We start from the raw sequence: 21,695 nt of genomic DNA on the forward strand, positions 1-21,695 counted from the left end.
CACCAGGCCCCTAATAGCACCCCAAGGGTCTAAACAGTGATACCTAGGGTCTGGTTAGAACTGGAGGGAGGCAAGGGGATGGGACAGGAACAGACTGTGCTGACCCCTCAGCATCCCAACCTCCTGCCCATGTGGAGACCTGAACAACAGCTGCCTGGCCTTTGACCTGAGGTCAGAGTGCAGGAGAAAGGATCAGGAGACAGAGTGGGGTCTCAGGACAGCTGTCTTCAGAGCCAAAGCCTGAGCCATCTGCCCACTTTCCCTGCTCCAGGACAGAGGCTAGAGGTAGTAATAGCTAGCATTTATATAGCATTTTATGATTTATGAAACACATTACATATATTATTTTATACTCACCGCAACCCTGGGAGGGAGGTGCTATTGTTATCCTTATTTTTACAAATGAGGAAACTGGGGCTGGCAGCGGTTAAGCCCAGGGTAGAGTCCAGGAGGTAAGACCCTTGTTCCACACTCAGATTAGTAGCTTCTGCAAAGGAGCAGGCAGGAAAGAGAGAGGGAAGGCATGGAGAAATGAATGCGGGAGTAGCTGAAGCTCACTGCCCTGAATGCTGCCTCCACCAACAACTTCATCTCTGCTCATCCCAGTTCTACTCTCACTCAGTCTTTATTTTCCCCACTTCCACTGGGCCTTTTGGAAATCCATTTTGTGCTGAACAAATTACACTTCATTCTGGACTTTCTTCTCCACTCACTCTGTCTCTTCATATAAACTAAAACCAGGCTTTCTCCTGAGGAGTCCATATCTCTAGCTGCCTTCTCTACTGTGGATTCTTTTCTTTTCCCCATCTTCCCAGCCCTGGAGCTGGAGGTGATGTACCCCTTGCTCCTTACTGCCACTTCCATGATGCAGTTGAAATAGCAATGATCTTGGGGTCAGGAAGGACCTGGCTTTTAACCTGTCTGTAACACCTCCTAGCTGTGTGACTCCAGCAAGTCTCTCCTTCCTTACCTCCACCTTGTGGCTTCTTCCAAGCTTCAGCTCCCCCCTCCTACAGGAAGCCTTTCTGGATCCCCCTTAATGCCAGCATTTTCCCTCCATTAATATTCTCCTATTTATCTTGTCCATATCTTGTTCGAACATAGTTGTGCAAAGGGCAGCTAGTCGGCCTACTGCATAGAGCTCCAGGCCTGGAGTCAGGAAGACATAAGTTCAAATGCGGCCTCAGGGACTAGCTGTGTGACCCTGGGCAAGTCATTTAACCCTGTTTGCCTCAGTTTCCTCATCTGTGAAATGAACCGGAGAAGGAAGTGGCGAACCACTCCAGTATCTTTGCCAAGAAAACCTCGAATGGAGTTGCAAAGAGTTGGAGATGACTGAACAACAATGAACATATACATGGTGTCTTCCCCTTTAGACTGAGCTCCTTGAGAGCTGAGACTGTCTTTTGCCTTTCTTTGGACTCCCAGGGCTTAGCACAGTGCCTGGTACATAGTAGGTATGTTGTTACTTGCTGTTGACTAAGCCAACCACCTCACTGAACCCATTTCCTCATTTGTAATAATAACCACAGTATTTACCTCAGGAACTTCTTTCAAGGAACACATGAGAGAATGTATGTAAAGTGCTTTGCACAGGTGAAAGTGCTACAACTCTCCCATAGAGTTAGTATAGTGAGGAAAACTCCTGGGGTGAACCATTGGGCTTCCCATCAATACAGACTTAGTGATCCCCAAAGCATAACCACATACTAATGGCTCTCAAAGGGAGGTGCTGGGACCCTTTCAGAGGATCCACAAGGTGAAAAGTATTTTCATAATTATACTAAAATATCTTGATTTCCAACATGGTAAATATTGATAGAGATAACCCACATAAACAAATGATCTTCGAAGGATCTTCAGTAATTCTTAAAAGTTAAAGGGGTCCTGAGATGAAAAGTTTGAGAAGTGCAGCCACTGACCAATCACTTAGTGGAATTGGGTTAGTTGTTTGGTTTCCCAGCATCTCTACACTTGGAGCCACTCATTGCCTTAGATGAATCAGTCAGTCTCCCTCTCTGGACCTCAGTTTCCTTATCTGTAAGGGTAAATGGGTTAGATTAAATGACCTCTCAGAAACCTTCCAGCTCTGATCTCCTAGAACACTGGGAGTTTGTCTTACCCCACTCCGTTCCCCTCAGGGCTCCTGTAATAAGTGCTCTGGGAAGATTTGTCGGGGAAGGCTGCAACCGGACTGGATCTTGTCTAAGCCTATCTCCCTAAGCCTAACTGAGGCCACACAATGGGCAACTAATAAATGTTTGCTGAATTTTAAGTTGATGTACTGGAGATCATATTAGCTCCTGCTTGCCTTAGAAAGCAGGAGGTGACATCGGATGGAAAACTATTACTTGGAGAAGGAAATAATGGGGTGGTCTTGACGGAGGGTGCAACTCCTACAATGAGGGGGTACCACTGGGGTTTTAGGGCCGGCAGAGATCCACTGAAAGGGACAGGATCCCCTTCCCCCATCAATGGGGCTGCACTATGCTGGGGCAGAGGACTCTGCTTACCCCCAAGAGCCACCTGCCGAACCCCACCCCTCTTCATTAATCCTCACACCACTGTAACCCAGGCCAAGCCTAAATTCAAAACTAGTCCCGTTCCAGAGCTACGGAATAGCAGAGCAGAAAGCGAACTTGGAGATCATCTTGCCCAACCAACGCCCTCATGTTAAGGGGAGAAAACTGAGCCCCAGAGAGGAGAAAAGTGACTTGCCCCAGGTTGCAGAGCCATTTAGTGGCACGGCCAGGACTACCCAGAGGGGAAGGGCTTAAGGGAGGGGTAGGGGATGAAAAGTGGAGGGAAGAGGTGGAGAGGAGGGGAAGATGAGAGAATAGGAAAGCGGGCCGGGCGGGGCGGGGCTGGAAGGAGGAGAGAGGAGGGGTCCACGCAGGGATTCCCCCCCCCCCCAACCCCTGCCGCTTACTGGGTCTTCCCCACCGGCAGCTGTTGGCTCCACAGCTTGGGGGCGGACCGCAACGGGCAGTGACCCAGTGACCGGGGCCAAGCGTCCTTAGAGCCTAAGCAGGGAGACCCAGAGGGCTGGGGCGGAGCGGGGCGGTCCTGGCCCCCTGCACTGGCCGCCCCTCGCAGGAGCTGCGCCCCTGACTGTGTAGCGGAGCCGGAGCCGGAGCCAGAGCGTGGCAGGGAGCGACAGCCCTGCTCCCCGTAGCTGATGGGAGCCCCCGCCCCGGGGGCCCTGCAGCGCGGCTCCGGGGAGTACTAGCCGGCGGGCAGCAGCAGCGAAGAGCCACGGAGGTGAGGAAGGCTGGGCTGGGCTGGGGAGCCCCGGACTCCTGGGGTAAGGAAGCTGGAGCTGGGCGGCTCAGAGGACGAGCCCTGAGGGTCTGGGACAGGGAACAACTTCAGGGATGGATGGAGACTTTAACAGAGGAGACTTGGGGTGCGGGGCGGAGGACACCAGCATGCCATATGGGATGAGCCCAGTTGGGGAGCAGTCAGAGGGTTCCTGAATGGTGAACTAAGGAGGGTGCCTCGTAACGTAGAGGGGCATTATGGAAGTGGGGCACACTCCTGTTCCAAGCCCCAGGAGGGACAGGTGTGTGTGGGGGGGAGGGGGGACACTAGGGAGCAGTCATGGGGCCTGGATGTTGTGCTGGGCCCTGGTCAGGGCGCCCCTAGTGGGCTGGGTTAGTGGCCTTGGTGGTGATGGGATCGAGTTGGGGGAGGGTGGCAGTGAGAGAAGAGTAAATCAGTAACCAGAACCCAGAGCACACAAAGCCCTTTGTCACCCTGTCCAAAGAGCAAACCAGAGCTAGTACTTATTGGCCATAGAGCCTTTTTCTCTCCCCAGAGACTGGTGGGCTGGGGTCTCCTGACTTCACTCTACCCACCCCCACCTCCACTGTCCTGCTTCACTGAAGCTCCAGGTGACACCTTGGTTGAGTGGGAGGCAATTCCTCTTTCAGTATGAGGATTAGGCCAGTCATGATCCCCTCATAGGCCAGTTTCAAGGCCATCCTGGACCTTGGGAGAGCTCCAGCCTCTCCTTTGGTCCCCCGCATCAGAATGATCCATTCCCTGTTCCTCTGAACACTTCCTCCCTCTCCTTCTGCCTGGAATGTCCTTGACATCTTCGCTTGTGAAATTCTCATCTCTCAAGAAATAGCTCAAATACCTCCTCCTCTAAGTTGTCTTCCCAGATTCCCTTTCCCTTATCCCTCTTTCTCCCCCCTTTTCCCAGAGCAGGAATTAAACTCTCCATCTTCTGAATCTTCATAACACAATCCATTTTGTCCCAGGAGCCTCTTGTGCTAATTCCCTGCAGCTCTCACACTGGACTCCTGGGCATTTTCACTGGCTGTCCCCATGCCTGAAATTCTCTTCTTCATTCCTGCCTTCTAGCTTCCTTCATTTCCTAGCCAAAATCCCACCAGCCATAAGAAATCTTTTGAAATCTACCTCAATGAATGCTAGTGACTTCCCTTCGTTGTTTATCTCCAATTTATTATGTACATAATGTATGTGTTATATATATACATAATATACATATCTATAGATACAGGTATATCTTATTTGTGCATAGTCGTTTGCATGTTTTCTCCCCCATTAGACTATGAGGTCCTGGAGAGCAGCCTTTCAGTGGCTGGCACATAGCAGGTCTTAACAAATGCTAGTTGACTCACCGAGAGTGAGCTAACCTGCTTGCTAGGGCATTTACCCCCACAGCCTTCGCTCCCCCAGTCTTAATATGGTATGGCAGCATAGCATAGTGGATAGAGAGAGAGCTATACTGGTAGTAAGTTTTAGGTTTTATCCCCAGTGCTTGGCACATAGTAGGAACTTAAATGCTTGTTGATTCATTCAAATCTCTAACACATCATAGCTAGGCAGATCAATTTAACCTCTCAGTGCCCCCAGACAACTCTCTACTATAAATTGCCATTTACACTGGTGCAGAGAGTTCTTTATACCAGCGGAAACACATATTTGAAGCAGACAACTGGACCTATGATTTCACTGGTATATGGAACTCTTGGTCAGGAAACTCTACCGGGACAGATGGGCAGCTTGCAGTAGCAGACAGTGGCTTGGGACAGGGAAGGATAAGTGACTTTTCCTGGGTAACGCACTTAACAAACATTTAATGAGCACCTACCGTATACATAGCCCTGTGCTACTAGGGGAAATCATAGGATGTTGAAATTTTGAATTGGAAGGGGCTTTAGAAATAATCTAGTAATGCAAAATTTTTAAAAGTCCCTTTCCCTGCCCTCAAGGAGCTTACAATCTAAAAGGTGGACAGAACAAACATAATAGTAATTTATTTTTACAGAGTTTTATCTCTTGTTCCTAACAACAGCCCTGTGAGATAAGAAATATATGCATATATATGTATATACATACATGTGTATCTACATACATCTGGGGCAGCTAGGCGGCACAGTGAATTGAGTGCTGGGTGTGGAGTCAGGAAGACCTGAGTTCAAAATAGGCCTCAGACATTAACTAGCTGTGTGACCCTGGGCAAGTCTGTTTGTCTCCATTTCCTCATCTGTAAAATGAGCTGGAGAAGGAAATGGTGAACCACTCCAGTATCTTTGCCAAGGAAACCCTAAATGGGGTCGTGAAGAGTCGGACACGACTGAATAACATACTAACATATGTATATAAATATATAAAATTTGGTCCAGACCTGTGTTTTCCTCGATAAAGGGAATTTAAAAGGATGAAACTTACTTTACCAAAGTACTCTATATAGTCTGAGACTTGCCTAGAGGTACTGAGATTCAGTGACTTGTCCAGGGTCACACTGCCAGAGTATCTGAGCCGGCACTTGAAGTATGAAGTCTTCCTTCCAGAGGTTGGTGTTCCATCATGCCACCTCCCAGATAGTGTATTGTTATCCAGGTATACACTTAAAAATGCTTGTTGACTGACTAACATTTTACTGGAGAATAAAATGAGGATCCAAGATGGGAAATCAAATGAATAAACATTTATTAAGTACTTACTTTGTACCAGGCATTGTGATAAGTGCTAGGAATATAAATACTTGCCTAAGGTCACACAGCTGGCAAGTGGGAAGAAGTGAGACTTGAACCCACATCTTCTAACTTTGAGTCCTGGACATTTCCCACTGTACCCCAATTCTTAGGACTAGTGGGGAAACAAGATGAGCAGCTGCTGAAGGTGAGACACTCAGGGGCCCAATTATAATAATCTTGCTTCAGTTGAACCTGAAAGCTAGAGCTTTTTTTTTCTTTTTAACATGACTTCTTATAAAGGGACATGCTTTTCATACCAGAAAGTACAACTAGCCAGGACCTATAATGGCTGATTTCATGATTAAATCAAGTGCCGCCACGGTATACTGGAAAGAGCCCAGCTTACAGTCAAAAGCCCTGATTTTTAATCCGATCTCTGATACTTAACAATTGGTGTGAACCTCAAAGTCACTTCCTCCCCGTGGGCCTCAGTTTCCTCATTGGTAAAAGGAGCTGGCTTCATGCAAAGGTGGGGGAGGGGGGCATCCACTAGTGGGGAGATTATGTATGTTGTCAGATTTTTTTTTTGTACTGATCAGGTTTGCTGATTTCCCCCCCTCCCTTTTTCTCTTTTTTTATTCTTATTTATGTGGGATGGCTCTCTGGGATGGGGAGGCATACAAGAGAAAATAGGCAATGTAAAAACAAACAATAAAAACAATAAAAATTTATTTTTAAAAAATGATCCAAGATCCTTTTCAATACTAAATCCTCTGAAACCTCTTTTCCACGAAAGTTCTCTGATACCTTGTCAGAGAATTGGGGTGACCCTGGCCCTCAAAGGCCATACCAGTCAAATGCAAGTTCTCCTGGATAGGATGCTAGGCTTTACACTGGAAAGGACACAAGGCCATCTAGTAGACCCCTCTCCTCTTACAGATGAGGAAACTGAGGGCCAGAGAGGGGAAAGCACTTGCCCCGGAAGGCCACACATCTAGTGTAAATAGCAAAGACAGGATTTGAACCTGGCTTTTCTGTCTTTAAATCCAAAGTTCTTTTCAAGCACTGAGAAAGACTTAAGTGGTCCAAGAATTAGCCTTATCCCCCTAGGGTAGCTACTAGAGGATGCATTTCTTTGACCTTTCAAGTTCTTTGTTTGGGCCTCACCCATATTAATTTGTATGCATGCTTATTTACTTATCTATGCACCCCATTCTTTGTCCCTAGCCCCATTAAAATGTCAGCTCCTGGGGGCTAGGACAGTTCTGTTTTTATCTTTGCATCTGGAATTATGCCTAGCACCGGGCCTGGCACATAGATGCTTAATAAAGGCCTGTTAGGATGAACAAATAAATGAAGAACCAAATAAATGATTGGCCAGGGCAGTTCATGGAACCATCTAGTAAGGAAGCAGTGGAGGGGGGCTATGATCTATGAAGGTTGAGGTAGGACCCATACTGTGGTATTGAAGGGAGTTTGTAAATTTGCATGCAGATTCATCTGAAAGGGACTTTACTATAGCAGCTCTCCAGGGAGGAAGGATTGATGAGCCTTGACTTGGGGTCAGGATATGTTGGGGGCCCTGAAAGGGGTTCCAGCCCCTGTCTGCTCAGTGGGACATATGGATAGGTCTGCAGGAAGCCTTGAGAAAAGTAGAGGAAATAAATAGTCAATGTTCCAGCTCTTTCTCAGCAGGGATGCCAGTACACAGAGCCCAAGGGTGGGCAGGCAGGCTGGTGGATCCAACTTGGGAGTGTGCACAGCTGAGAGGGACAGGGAATCTGCTGGGAGGCCAGAAGAGTCTCTCAAGCAAGACGAATTGTAACAGGAACCAATGCACTTTATGCATATGAAGCCCAGACCACAATCGCAGTAGGGGTTCACTGTGTGACTCAGAGGCCAAAGGAACTAATAGAGTTTTAGGCTGTGTTAATAGAATCAGATTATCTAGCACTAATGAGACAGGTAGTGATTCCCCCTGTGTTCTGCCCTGAGCAAACCAGATCTGCAGCTCTGGGTTTGGTTCTGAACACACACCCACATTTTAAGAGGAATATTGGCAAACTAGAGCCCTTATTGACATGACAAAGATGGTGAAGGAACCAAAAACCACCTCACAGGAGGATCCCATGAAGAAACTAGAGAGGCTTTGCTGAAAGTCTAATTAAGCTGAAAGGAAAATTAGGCACAATTGTCTCCCTCTATTTGAAAGAGCTGTAGTCAGAAAGAAGATTACATTTGTTCTGCCTGGCAGATCAGTGGACCTAACTAGTTAGCAATGGACACAAGTAGAATTCCTTGAAGCAGATTTTAGTTCTATAAAAAGAACATCTTAACAATCAGAGCTCCCCACAAGTGGACCTGGATGTCTCTGGAGGGAGTGAGCTCCCTCCCTATCACCAGAAGTGTGTGTGCCCAGGCAAGGATGTGCCTGTTCTGGATGCTGGTGTGCTGCTTGAGCACTAGATAGGAGACAGAGCTTATTGACTCTTGAAGTCCCCTCCAGCTCGGAGATGCTGTGGCATGAGAGTTGTTGTTCCATCTTTGAGGTTTCTTCAGTCAATTGTAAATACATGTTGAGTACTCGCTGTGTACCTGATGCTGAATGTCCTTTGGGGATGTTTAGAAGAAGCTGAAGACTTCATCTCTGCATCAGTTCCCATCCAGACATTTAGGGTACCTTTGTGGTCCATGGCCAGGCTCTCTCTGGTTCCCCCTACCAAGCTCACCTTCCCTTTCTTGGCTTTTTCCAGGAAGTGACTGCTCTGGCTAAAGGCCCTAATTCCAGCTGGGAGGATGAAGAACTGGAAGATGTGGCCACTGCCATCAGTGTTGAGAACTCTCTTGGTGACAGCTGGGTTCCTGGCCATTCATGCCTTTACCTCTGAAGAGGTGGAACAGGGTAAGGCTCTTGGGGAGGGGGAGTATAAGCTAGGGGGAAGTAGGTCAGAATGAGGGCAGATCCCAGGGGTGTTTCCCTGGGGAAGCTACAGGGCTCAATATTCAGAAGCAGGATGAAAGATTCACAATCTGTCTATGCCGCTAACAAGCTCTGTGACTTTTGTCCAAGTCACTTCCTTCTCTCTGACCCTTAATCTCTTTATGTTAAAGGAGGAGGTTGGACTAAATGACCTTTATAGGCCCCTAGCTCTAGTATTCTCTTTTAAGATATCCAGCTCTGACATTTTGTATTGTAAGGTACCTTCTATGTTCTGCTAGCAGCTAGGTGGTAGTGGATAGAGTACCAGCTCCGGATTCAGGAGAACCTGAGTACAAATCCAGCCTCAGACACTTACTAGCTATGTGACCCTGGGCAAGATATTTGACCCCAATTGCCTTTAAAAAAAATTCTCTGTTCTAAGATTCTCTCCAGCTCTAACAGTCTATGTTCCAAGAAACCTCTCGGTTCCAACATTCTATGTTTTAAGATCCCTTTCAGCTCTGACACTTTGCACATCCATAAGCTTCTAGGTAACAAGCAGGGAAGTGGACCAAATGCCCCTGTGACATTATAGGTGCTGGCCTTTGGGGGAAGCCAGAGGCGGGGCTAGGCACTAGCTCCCAGTGCTGCCTGGGAGGAGACCAGCTTTCCCCTGGCCTTTGTAAGTTTCCAGCTCTGTTTTGTTTGAGTGGCTGGGCCTTGCAAGGTGCTGAGGCCCCCAGACAGATATGCATGCTGGGGCTGGCATGAGACCCTGCATGACAAGCCTGGGACAGACCTTTGGCTTTGGGCATGAAAGCATCTAAAAGTGTGTATTTCTACCTGGGGAGAAGAGTGACAGTAGGTAGTCTGCATGGGTGAGTAGAGCTTTAGAGCAAAGGGGAGAGGAGTATATATAATATAACTTTTTGCCGGCAAGACAGGATGAGGAATTTCCCGTAAATTCGTTCAGTGGAATGTATAGCTTTAATTTCCAGAATTAAGGGACCCTAGATATGTTGAATGAGTGAATGGGTCTGGAGAACTTCTGAGTCCTAAGAAGATCTTGAAGATTGAGCCCCAGGATAAGAGTATCGGGAGCAAGGGGGCTAGGAAGGAGAGTGTCCAAGGAGATAGGCCCCTATTGGGAGACCACAGATGGGGAGCCTGGGGGTAAATGTGCTTCAATGTGGCAGAAATGGGTTGGGGTATATTCTCCCAAGCATCCCTGGGTAAGAGGGGTGGAAGGATGTAAGGGATATAAATCGCCAAAGTCAGAGACCCTTGCAGACTCGCCCTCATGTTCCTTTGGGTCTTCCCACAAGCGCCTGGGGAATGAGGAGCAAGGTACAGCTCAAATCCAGGCCCTGAATTCTCTTTCTTATCCCCTTGTGGTTTGCCCACAGAGTCCTGCCAAGCTCCAGGCCCAGAAGAGTTGGAACAGCACCTGACCCTGGCCCTGGGCCAGGCACTACGACTCTGCTGTGGTCGTGCCAATCGAGGTGGCCACTGGTATAAAGAAGGCAATCGCCTGGCACCTTCAGGTCGTGTGCGAGCCTGGCGAGGCCGCCTGGAAATCGCCACTCTAGTATATGAGGATGCTGGCCTTTACCTGTGTGTGTCAAGAGGGTCTGGCCAAGTTCTGTACAACCTTACCATTTCTGTCATAGGTAGGAGGGAAGAGGAAGTGGGAAAAGGAAGAGGAGCAGAGGGGCTGGAGGCCTGGGACAGGGCAGGGCAGGGTCTTGTCCCATCCTAGGATTTTACCTTTAGCCTGGGCCCTTGGCCTCTATGCTCTAAGTTTACCACTTCTTTTTGGCTAACAGATTCTCTGGCCTCTGGGGATGATGACGAGGACAGCGACAGCCCCCACAGGGACCTTCCCAAGGGGCACATTTATCCACAGCAAGGTCAGTAACTCATTCCTCTACCATACTCAAACTTAGAAACAGAGACCCAGGAAAAGGACTCCTGGGACTGAACTGAGGTTTCTATTCTGGGAGGCCAAACAAAAGAAAATGCCATTTGGAAGGAGGGTTAACTTTGCAAGATAACTGTCTTCAAGAACTTGGAGGACTATCCCTTGGGAAAGGGATGGATTAGTCATTCTGTTTGGCCTCAGGGGGTGGAAGCCTGTAACTGGGGAAGTTACAGAGAAGCAGGTTTTAGCTCCATATAGGGAAATATTTGCTAATAATATGAGTTATCCAGACATGGAATGGATGGCCCCTAAAGGAAGAGTACCCCATCACTGGAGGTCATCAAGAAAAGGTTGGATGAATACTAGTTGGGAATGTTGTCCAGGGGATTCCTGTTTAGGAACAGGTAAGATTGGATGGTCTTTGAGTTCCTTCCCAATTCAGAGATCGCCTATTCTAGGTATGTTAAGACTAGAAGACTGAGGAAGGAAATGATCATTGTCCCCAAGTATCTGAAGGCTTGTCATGCTAAAGAACAATTAGACTGACTCTCTTTAGTGTCAGTGACTCTCTTTAGTGTCAGAGGGAAGATCGGTGGGGTGAAGATGCTGGGAGGCAGGTTTCAAAATGTTCCAAGAAGACACAACTTTCCTAACAATCAGAGCTGCCCAGAAGGGGAATGGGCTGCTTGTAAGTAGTGAGTTCCCTGTCACTGAAGGCATTCATGTGAGTTTTACCATACCACTACCTTCAGCCATGAAGGGAATCCCTCTTCAGGTTTAAGTTAGACCAGTTGAGTTCCAAGACTCTTTCCCACTCAGACATTACTGGGCCAGTGGAGATGGAAATGTCCTTTTCCATTGAGATGGCCCTCTAGCTCTCCTGGGCTTTGTTCCCCTTAGGCCCCTACTGGACACATCCCCATCGCATGGAGAAGAAGCTGCATGCAGTGCCTGCAGGCAACACAGTCAAGTTTCGGTGCCCAGCTGGGGGCAACCCCATGCCCACTATCCGCTGGCTGAAGAATGGAGAAGACTTCCATGGAGAGCACCGAATTGGGGGCATCCGGGTGAGAACCTGGGAGACAGAGCAGGAAATCTTAGCCTGGAACTCATCCCCTGAGCAGCCTTACTCCCAGCTGTTCCTTGTGGGCAGACCACTGGGGGCCCTGTCACCTGTGGCATAAACTAAACCAAACCTCTTGAGAGTCTCATGCTGATAACAATTCCTCCCAATCATCTTGTGGGTTATGTTACACAGAGCAAGCATTATCCTCCAATGTGGAAACTCAGACTCAGAGAAATCAAGTGATTTGCCCAAGGTAACATTAAATGGCAGAGCCAGGCCCACAGTCGGGTCCTAACCCAAGCTGCTATACCCTACTGCTTTTGGTGGCCCCCAGCTGGCAAAATTGAGATCTAGGCAAAATGTGTCTGTCCACACCCAGCTTCCCTTTCAGAGTTCTCCATACCTGATGGAGCTCCAGTGGTAGCCTCCCTAAGCAGCTCAGTCAACCCAGCCCTGTCCTACTGAGAACAGGGTGTGTGTGTTTCTCAGCCTAGAAACTGTGTGCACCCTCTTTGATCTTTTATGTGTAACCACACACAAGGGATTGCCCACACAAGGGATTGCCCGCACAAGGGGTAGAGGGGGAACGTATCTGCATTTATAAGGACTGTAGAAAATATGACTATTTCTGCCAACCCATCATGTTGCCAAAATGTGTGCCTATACAGCCTATGTGTGGGGACATGCATGTGTCTGTTTACATATCTGTGTAAAAATACATGTTTTCTACATATCTGCATTGTAAGAACTGCGGACCAGAGTAACTCTTGCCCTCCCTCTGACAAGGCCCAGCAATGCATGTGTCTTTGCAGCTGTATGTTCATATGAGGACATGTGTGTGGGTGTGCATGTGTTGATGTGAATAGCAGCTATGGGTCTGCATAGACAGGTGAACACAATTTCTGCTCTTCTATCCAAAGCGGGGTTGGGGAATGTCTGTACCCATGTCTGTGCGTAAGGACATACATGTGCGTATGTACTTGCAAATATAAGGCCTACAGACACATGTGGATAAGTCTTCCTGTTTTGGGGTCCTGCTGGGCCACTCATGCTTCCTGCAGCTTAGACATCAGCACTGGAGTCTCGTCATGGAAAGCGTGGTGCCCTCAGACCGTGGAACTTATACCTGCGTGGTAGAGAATGCCTTGGGGAGTCTCCGATACAATTACCTCCTAGATGTGCTAGGTGAGCGGTGGTCTGGGATCCTAGGGGAAGGACAAGGTGGGATACAGATGCTGTGGGCTGGTCTCCTCTGAAGTAGGGAAGGGGCAAGGGGGACCATGGGAAAAAGAACATTGGACCAGAAGTCAAAAGATTAGTTCAACCCCTGGTGATACCATTCCATAGCTATAGAAACTCGGTAAGTCACTCCCTTTGTCTGGCCCGAGCATCTTCTGTAAAATGATAGGGTAAGGGGAGATGACCTGTAAGGCTCCTTCCAGCTCTAGAGCCTCCTTGGGCCTCAGGATGGGGGCCAGGGGCCAACTTTGACCTTGCTCCCCACCCTGCAGAGCGCTCCCCACACCGACCCATCCTTCAGGCTGGCCTGCCCGCCAACACCACAGCTGTGGTTGGCAGTGATGTAGAGCTCCTGTGCAAAGTGTACAGTGATGCCCAGCCCCACATCCAGTGGCTGAAGCACATCGAGGTCAATGGGAGCAGCTTTGGGGCTGACGGCTTCCCCTTCGTGCAGGTGCTCAAGGTAGGCACAGGGACCCAGCCAGCCTGAGAATGCTCTCCCCACCACTTCCTGGTTTCCCTAAAGAGTCAACTCTGAGGCCGTCTTTTGTGGGAGGCTTTTCCCAGGTCCCTGATATCACTTTCCCCATGAGATTGCCTTCCATTACACCATACATATCTTGTACGTACATAGTTGTTTGCATGTTGCCTCCCACTTTAGAATGTGAACTCCTTGAGGGTAGGGACCCTGTTTTTACCTTTCTTTGTACCCCCAGTGTTTAGTACAGTACATGGTATATAGTAAGCACTTAAAAGATGCTTGTTCCCTGACTAGGAGAGGGAGGCAGGATGGGGAAAGGGGGACCCCACCAGTCTGGGGGGAGGGGCAAAGAAGGTATCCATCTGACTTGGGGCCCCCTCGGTGTTCTGGCCTTGCCCTGCCCCATTCCACACCCTCATCTTTTCCCTGAAGACTGCAGATATCAACAGCTCAGAGGTAGAGGTCTTGTACTTACGTAACGTGTCAGCGGAGGATGCAGGTGAATACACCTGCCTGGCTGGCAACTCCATCGGCCTCTCCTACCAATCAGCCTGGCTCACGGTGCTGCCCGGTAAGGCCCTGGCAGCTGGGGTTCTGCTTAGGGGTTGTGTTGCAAGGTTCCAGGCCCAGGAGATTCTGGGTTCTAATCCATTTCCCAGGCTGTGATGAACTGGGCAGGGGGTGGGGGGGAGAGAGAAAGCATGTCTATGCACATGGATGCATGCATGTGGTAGTTTGTATGCTCATCCGAGTTGGTATATACACACATGCATCTAGCAGAGAATTCAATTTATGAGTTTCCTGGGTGTGCATGTTTGTGTGTGTTGGGAGGGGGGAGAAGTGTGTAAATGATGAAACCCCACTCCCTGAAATGCTGATGCACCATATACATCTGTATGCTGGCCCGTGTGGGACAGAAGAGGGACTAGCATGGGAAGCTGCAGCGCCAGAGGTGAAGGTTGCAGACATCATCATATATTCATTGGGCTCATTGGCTCTGGTTGTGATCCTGATCATTGCTGGGCTGTGCCGGGGGCAGACGCTGTCCAGCCGGACGTCCCACCAGCCCCTCGCTGTACAGAAGCTTTCACGCTTCCCTCTCATCAGACAGGTACGTGGCTGGCTCAACCCAGCTTCTCCTTGGGAGAGGGAGTCCTGAGATACAGGCACTGGGGACCTCCCAGCCTCTTCTAGACCTTTGTGCCACTTACCATCCCCCAGACTTTCACTCACCTGAGTTTCCTCCCTTGCTCCCTGAATCCTTACTAACTTGGATCTCTCCCCTTATACCTTCCTGGCCCCACCCAGCCTTGTGCCTTCATTGGCCTGATCTTCTTTCTGTATATTTCACCTTCAGTAATCTGGTTTCTCTACCCTGACAGTTCTCCCTGGAATCAAGCTCATCAGGAAAGCTGAGTTCCTCCCTCGTTCGGGGAGGTCGCCTGTCTTCCAGCTGTACCCCTATGCTTCCTGGTTTTGTGGAATTAGACCTGCCGCTTGATGCCAAGTGGGAATTTCCCCGGCATAGGTAGGTTCCATGGGAGCTTCTTCTAGGCCCCCACCAGGCAATCACTGGACCAGATACAGGTCATTCTCTCCCCCCTCCGCCCCGCCATGAGTCCTATGTGCATTCTCCTTTTTTTTTTTTTTCTACTTTTCTGGGGGATGGAAAGCAGGAAGAAAATGAAGGGGGTTAGAGGGTGATGGGCAGGTCTGTACAGGGCTTGAGTTGGAGGGGGAATAGGTCTGAGTAGGGGACAAACCTGAGTATGCCAGCTTTGGCTCCACGGGAGTCTGGCGGAAGATGGGCAACACCACCAGGTACTTTAACTCCCTGCCTGCCATTCATAATGGGCATGAAGCTGAGGCTGGTGCCCCAGTTAAGGCCTTTGGTCTCTTTCTCCCTAGGCTGATTTTAGGGAAGCCCCTTGGTGAGGGCTGTTTTGGGCAGGTGGTAAGGGCAGAGGCCTGTGGTATGGACCCTCGGCAACCAGATGGAGCTGCCACCGTGGCCATCAAAATGCTGAAAGGTGAGTGAGGAGCATGGCCCCCGGGCAAGGATCTTTTTTGTCTCCCATGTCATCCTCTGTGTCTTCTACAACATCCTCTAGCCCTGCATTCCCCACCAATGCAATGTAACAGACTTTTATTAAATTCCTACTGGATGCAGGGATCCTGTGCTTAGTACCATGTATACACAGCTAGATTTGACACAGACCCTGCCCTCAAGAAGCTTACAGTCTAGTGGGGGGTGGGGAGAGGAGGTGTACACTGAGCTTAGAGCACATAAGAGGGAGCAAACAGAGTGGCCTGAGTGGGAAAGGCAGCTGTGGGGCAGCTGGGTTTGGTGTCAGATGTGGGTTCAAATCCAAGCTCTGCTACTTCATATCTGTGAAATCCAGCAAGTCCCTTCCTCTCTCTGGGCCTCATTTTCCTCATCTGTAAAGTGATCATGTTGGTCTATGTGACCTTGAAGGTCCCTTTCAGTCCTAACACCCTGTGTTTTATTTTCTGAGAAAAGTCCCCCCCTCCTCCCCCAGCCTCAAAGTCTATGAATCCAGGAAAAGGGACCACTTCTTCCTGGGAGGAGAATGGGGAGGGGAATCAGGAAAGGCTTCCTGGAGGAGATGGTGCTGGATCTGGGCCCTGAAAGAGGGGCACTCCCTGTCCCTACTTCTATGGTGCCCATGCTCCTTGCCTCGACTCCATCCCCTCCCTCCCTGCGTGTCATCTGCTAGATAATGCCTCTGACAAAGACCTGGCAGACCTGATCTCTGAGATGGAAATGATGAAGCTCATTGGCCGGCACAAGAATATTATCAATCTGCTGGGAGTCTGCACCCAGGAAGGTGGGACCAGGGGACAAGAGGAGGCAAAGAATCTGCGCCAGGGGAGGTGGGAAGAGAGAATCTGCTGGGCTGTGGGAAGGCAGCGCTGAATCTGGAATCTCAGGACCTGGGCTGCAGTCTTAGTTTGGCCACTTACTAGCTGTGTGACCTGAGACAAGTCACTTAGCCTCCCTGGGTCTCAGTTTCCTTATCTGTCAAATTAAGGGGTTGGATTAGATGATTTCAAAGTACCCTTCCAACTTGATATGATCTCGCCACTCCTACCACAGGGCCCTTATTCGTGATCGTAGAATTTGCTGCCAAAGGCAACCTCCGAGAGTACCTTAGGGCAAGAAGACCACCTAGTCCTGACTATACCTTGGATGCACCCAGGACCCCCGAGGAACAGTTGTCTTTCCAGGACCTGGTCTCTTGTGCCTACCAAGTGGCCCGGGGCATGGAATATCTGGAGTCTCGGAAGGTGAGGGCACATATTCAAGAGTTCAAGAGATGCTAACATAGTGGCGGTGGTGATGATGACGATGATCATGATGATGATAGTGGTGCTGGTGCTGGTGATGGTGATGGTGGTGGTGGTGGTGCTGGTGATGATGGTGGTGATGATGGTGATGATGATGATCCTTCATTAACCTCCCATGATGCCTAATCACAGCATGGATGAATTAAAGCTGGCTGTGCCAGCTTTAGAGTCTACAAAGCTGAAAAAGCTTTGAGTATGAACCAAATGACAGACCACATGTTTCTTGTCTCAGGACCAATCTAAGTGCAGAGAAACCCACCACCACAGAGGCTAGGCCCCAGCAAACCATAAAACTAAGGCATGGAGGGAGGGGGATGGGATCTACATCCATGAGAGGTAACATAAGGCTATTATTAAGGATCAGAGCCAGGATTCCAAACCAGTCTTCCTGGAGACAACGTGGCATGGTAGAAAGACCACTAAATTTGGAGTTAAAGGTTGTGGGTTCAAATCTAGCCTCTATGATCTCTTCAGGTTCTAAAATCTTGTTATTCCTTTAGCCTGGAGCTCTTTCTACTACAATGTCTATAGTTGTCTCTGGAGTTTCCCTAGACACACTTCAGTGTCTATGTCCTTGACCTTTGAAGAAAGAGATAGTACTCTACTCATGCCACTCCCCCTGGAGCAGAAGGCCATATCAGATGTTTCCACATCTAGAAAAGAACAATCAGGCTATAGTGTAGTGAGTGGATGGGTGTGTGCACTACCCCTTCCTCTGTGATGAGGAATTAGGGAGAGCTGGTGCCTGGCCTGAGACTTTTCCTTTGCTGCCCCCACCCCAGTGCATACACAGGGACCTGGCTGCCCGAAACGTGCTGGTTACTGAGGACAATGTGATGAAGATTGCAGACTTTGGCTTGGCCCGGGGTGTTCATGACATCGACTACTATAAGAAAACCAGCAATGTGAGTAAGCCAAGGAGACCTGCCTGGAGGAAGTGAAGGGGCAGGGGGGAAGGCACGAGGATATCTGGGTAAAGAGTAAAAATAGATGAGGGTGAGCAAGAAATCAAGAGTGGCCATGTGTGAAGAGACAATGCAAAGATCTCTCCACTTCTGATCCAGACAGAGCAGGAAAAATAGGGAAAGGACTCACAAGTCACTTACCTTGGGACTGAATCATCAGTGCCCAGCTTTTTGGGATAGTCTGTGCCTGAGACCATAGGCAATTTGTAAGACATTCCAGTGCAGGAGACTTTTCCTGCAACACACCACAGAAGAATACAAATAAACACTCAGGGAACCTGCCTCCCCAGAGCGACACTTCCCTGCCATAACACAGTCCTCCTTGTCTCTGATCCTTAGAGAGGTAACATAAGGCTATTATTAAGGATCAGAGCCAGAGACCTCTCCTTCCTTCCAATCAGTCACCTCGAGTTATATTGGATCAGCTTAGGGCCCCCTAGTGTTCCAAGAGGAGTGTGACCTAGCCCCCCACCTCCTCTCTTCCCTTCCTCCCATCCTTTTCTCTTCCTACCTCATCCCTCCCTCTCTCTTCTCTCTCTTTCCTCCCTCACTCTTTGTCTCTGATTCTCTTTCCTCCCTCTCTCTACTCTTTCTCTTTCTCTGCCTTGCTCCCTTTTCTCTGTCTCTCCCTCTTCTCTCTCTTTCTTCTCTCTCAGTCCTCCCTCTCACACACATACACACATGCATGCACAAAAGCTGCCTTTCTTCTCCGGGAGTCCTGAGACCTTAAAGCATAACAGGCAGGGCTGGAGGTCCCAGCACAGGGCCCCAGCATCTTGCCCTGCTGGGCCTGAGGGACTCCGGCCACAAGTAGCCTTGTCCTTTCCCCACTGCAGGGCCGCCTGCCTGTCAAGTGGATGGCACCCGAGGCCCTGTTTGACCGAGTCTACACTCACCAGAGCGATGTGTAAGTTCTGGGAGCCCTGGAGCCTCTGAATGAGCATGTTTCCCCTTTGCACTGAAGAGGGAATGTAGGAGTGCTGAGTTCTAATCCTGACTCTGCCACTAACTTACTGTGTGACTCTGGGCATGTCATTTCCCTTCACTGTGAGTGCCTTCCCTGTGCCTCAGTTTCCTCCATAAATTGAAAGGGTTGGATTGGATGATGCTTAAGTTTCCTTCCAGTTTTGCTATGCTATCACTCTGTAGCCAGTTTTAAGCATTTACTAAGTGTATACTACATAACATCTAATGTTTCCCTATAACTTAGGATCTTTAGGCCTGGGGGTCCTAGCTACAGACCTAGAATTCCTAATTTCCAGCCCCACCTTTTTCTCCTCCCCTGATCCCAGTCTCTATTTGGGTCCTCCTAACTTGAAGTCAGTGATGGTTTCCCCTGGCTCTTGGATGGGGATGGGGGGTATAGAATCCATCATGGCCCAAGCTAGCTCCAAATTCTGCTCTCCCTCCCCCCAGGTGGTCCTTTGGAATCCTGCTGTGGGAGATTTTTACCCTGGGAGGCTCCCCATACCCTGGCATTCCTGTGGAAGAGCTTTTCTCACTGCTGAGAGAAGGACATCGTATGGACCGGCCTTCCCACTGCCCACCAGAGCTGTGAGCCCCACCCTATTCTCTGATTCCCTATTGCCTTCCCCCATGAACCCCCTGCTCATCTCCTCTCCCCCTCTTCTTTGGAGCTATAATCCCTCCCATTCCCCTGGTGCTCTGACCCTCCTTTCTTATTCCTCTTTCCCTCTTGGCCCACAGTCTCTTCCTCCCCTTCAAGTCCTTGACCCCTTCCCTTCCCTTTGTCTTCCCCAGGTACATGCTGATGCGCGAGTGCTGGCATGCCATACCCTCCCAGAGACCTACCTTCAAGCAACTGGTTGAGGCCCTGAACAAGATCTTGATGGCCATCTCTGAGGAGGTACGTTCCTGGTGGGCATCTGTCCCCATGCCTGACCTCTTGCCAGTCCTCCCCTCCACCAAACACACTCAAGCGCTGCTTTCCCCAGGCCTCAGTCAAGAGATATTGTGATGTCCTCAGACCACCCACTTCTACTACTTCCTAGCTATGTGACCTATCCCTTAGGGCTAGTCCCTTAACCTCTCTGAACCTCAGATTCCTCATCTGTAAAATGGGGAGAATTGCCTTCGTGCCTCTGAAAGCTATTACAGGGATGGTAGTTTGTACTATAGAAATGGAAGCTATTGTTTTTATTTAATATTCCACTTCTCTTCTATCTGGACTCCCAACCCAAATCAGATAGATGACCTGGGCACAGTAAGGAAGGAGCCCAGCCTCTCCTTCTGGGGTCCATCAAGAGACTGTGGTTGAAGGGAAGTGGAGGGAGAGGCAGAGAAAAAGCCCTGAACAGGCCTAGGGTTGGGTCTCCCAAGTCAGAGATGGCAGGTCTTGGATGGAGTCTCCAGGGCCAGCTAGGGCACACCTGGTTGTCTGCCATGGGCCAGCCTAGCTAAGCCTGCCTCTCCTTTTTCCTCCGTTGCTAATTCCTCCCCGCCACAGTACCTGGACCTCTCAATGCCTTTTGAGCAGTACTCCCCAGCCGGTGAGGACACCAGCAGCACCTGCTCTTCCAATGACTCTGTCTTCACCCATGAGCCTCTGGCCCCGGGAAGTCTGGGCCCAAGCCCCTTCATCTACCACAGTGTAAGGACGTGAGTGAACCAAACCAGCTGTGAACTGAGACAGCAGTGATATGAATACCCTGGTCTTGGGCTCTGTTTCTGATCTCAAGAACTTGACTCTGCCCTGGAACTTTCTCTCTGGTCTCTGGCCTTCCCTAAGAAGGGTAAGAACAGGCCTGACCTTGAATGGCTGCCTATTTAATACAGTTGTGCCTTGATTTTTTTTTTACCAGAGCCCAGTATCATTGAGGGACAGACACAGGTCGTTTTCACCTGAAGTTGTCCCTGGAAGGACCCAACCCTACCTAAAGTCTTCCCTCACCTCCCTTTATCTCCCTTCTCCTTCCCTTCTTTTCCCTTCCCTTGACCCCAGGGAATGTTGATGTACATAATGTGTCTATGCATATATATATATATGACCTTTGATAAATTATTTTTTGGAATAGACATTTGCATGCCTGGCTGTTGCCCTAGGATAAGGATTAGGGGTTAGGGGGAGAGACTATAACCTGAAAGATGGAATTGTGAGGCTTGGCAGAGTGGGAATGGGGGGTGAGGGGGAGAGAGACCCACTTTAGGACAGGCCCAGGGGAAGGGAGGGGGAGTAGGAAGGAAGCCTGGCAGCAACAGGTGGCTTTTAAGACATTGGGAGGCACAAATGAAAAAAAGGACTGACCCAGAATCCTGTTGCAGTCCCTTCAGACTCCGTGCTTCTCCAGGCATAGGGAGAGGAAGGTATTTGCCCATGGTCAACAAGTTGTTGGAAGAGCTGGGACGTGAAGCCCAGCATTCACCAACTCCAGTCCAGCAGTCTTTCTATCCATTTGAGGAAGTCAGGGTCAGCTTAGGCCAGCCTGGTGCTCTGGGCCTGAGAGTCAGGTCAGGAGTATCCTTTCCTTGTCCTAGACATGCTCCTGCTGGGGTGTGTGCCTGGGCTAACCACTTGGAAACCAGAGCCTCTATCTCTTAAACTGACTCTATTGTGCCAGCTGAGTGAGCTGGCTAGGAGCTGTGAGTGATTGCTGTGTGTCTTTCATCCATGGGTTCTGGTCATGGTTCTATCACTAACTTATTGAGTGACCTCATCCCTTCACCTCACCAGACTTGTTTCTTCTTCTCTATGATGAATGTACTGGCCAAGATGTTCTCTCAGGTCCCTTCCGGCTCTAACGTTCTATGTTCTACGTTCCAGGT

At 49.4% G+C, this 21,695-nt stretch overlaps 1 protein-coding gene across 1 annotated transcript; it reads left to right on the plus strand.

The window, feature by feature from the left end:
* Nucleotides 1–3,014: 3,014 nt before the first annotated feature.
* FGFR4 (fibroblast growth factor receptor 4) lies at nt 3,015–20,950 on the plus strand. The gene is made up of 18 exons (XM_036750789.1): nt 3,015–3,261; nt 8,705–8,853; nt 10,278–10,541; nt 10,698–10,781; nt 11,693–11,859; nt 12,920–13,043; nt 13,370–13,560; nt 14,011–14,149; nt 14,496–14,689; nt 14,961–15,106; nt 15,487–15,608; nt 16,317–16,427; nt 16,697–16,887; nt 17,730–17,852; nt 18,749–18,819; nt 19,329–19,466; nt 19,674–19,779; nt 20,380–20,950. The coding sequence occupies exons 2-18, from the start codon at nt 8,748–8,750 to the stop codon at nt 20,533–20,535; spliced, it is 2,433 nt and encodes an 810-aa protein (XP_036606684.1). The 5' UTR covers nt 3,015–3,261; nt 8,705–8,747; the 3' UTR covers nt 20,536–20,950.
* Nucleotides 20,951–21,695: the final 745 nt, after the last annotated feature.

This window comes from Trichosurus vulpecula, chromosome 3 (assembly GCF_011100635.1).
Source record: "Trichosurus vulpecula isolate mTriVul1 chromosome 3, mTriVul1.pri, whole genome shotgun sequence".
Taxonomy (NCBI): domain Eukaryota; kingdom Metazoa; phylum Chordata; class Mammalia; order Diprotodontia; family Phalangeridae; genus Trichosurus; species Trichosurus vulpecula.

Excerpts from the sequence above, each read along its gene's own strand:
- FGFR4 (XM_036750789.1), top strand. The coding sequence starts at position 8,748 with ATGAAGAACTGGAAGATGTGGCCACTGCCATCAGTGTTGAGAACTCTC. Across the intron at positions 15,609-16,316 it reads GGCCATCAAAATGCTGAAAG|ATAATGCCTCTGACAAAGAC; the intron begins GTGAGTGAGGAG and ends GTCATCTGCTAG. Across the intron at positions 18,820-19,328 it reads TACACTCACCAGAGCGATGT|GTGGTCCTTTGGAATCCTGC; the intron begins GTAAGTTCTGGG and ends CCCTCCCCCCAG.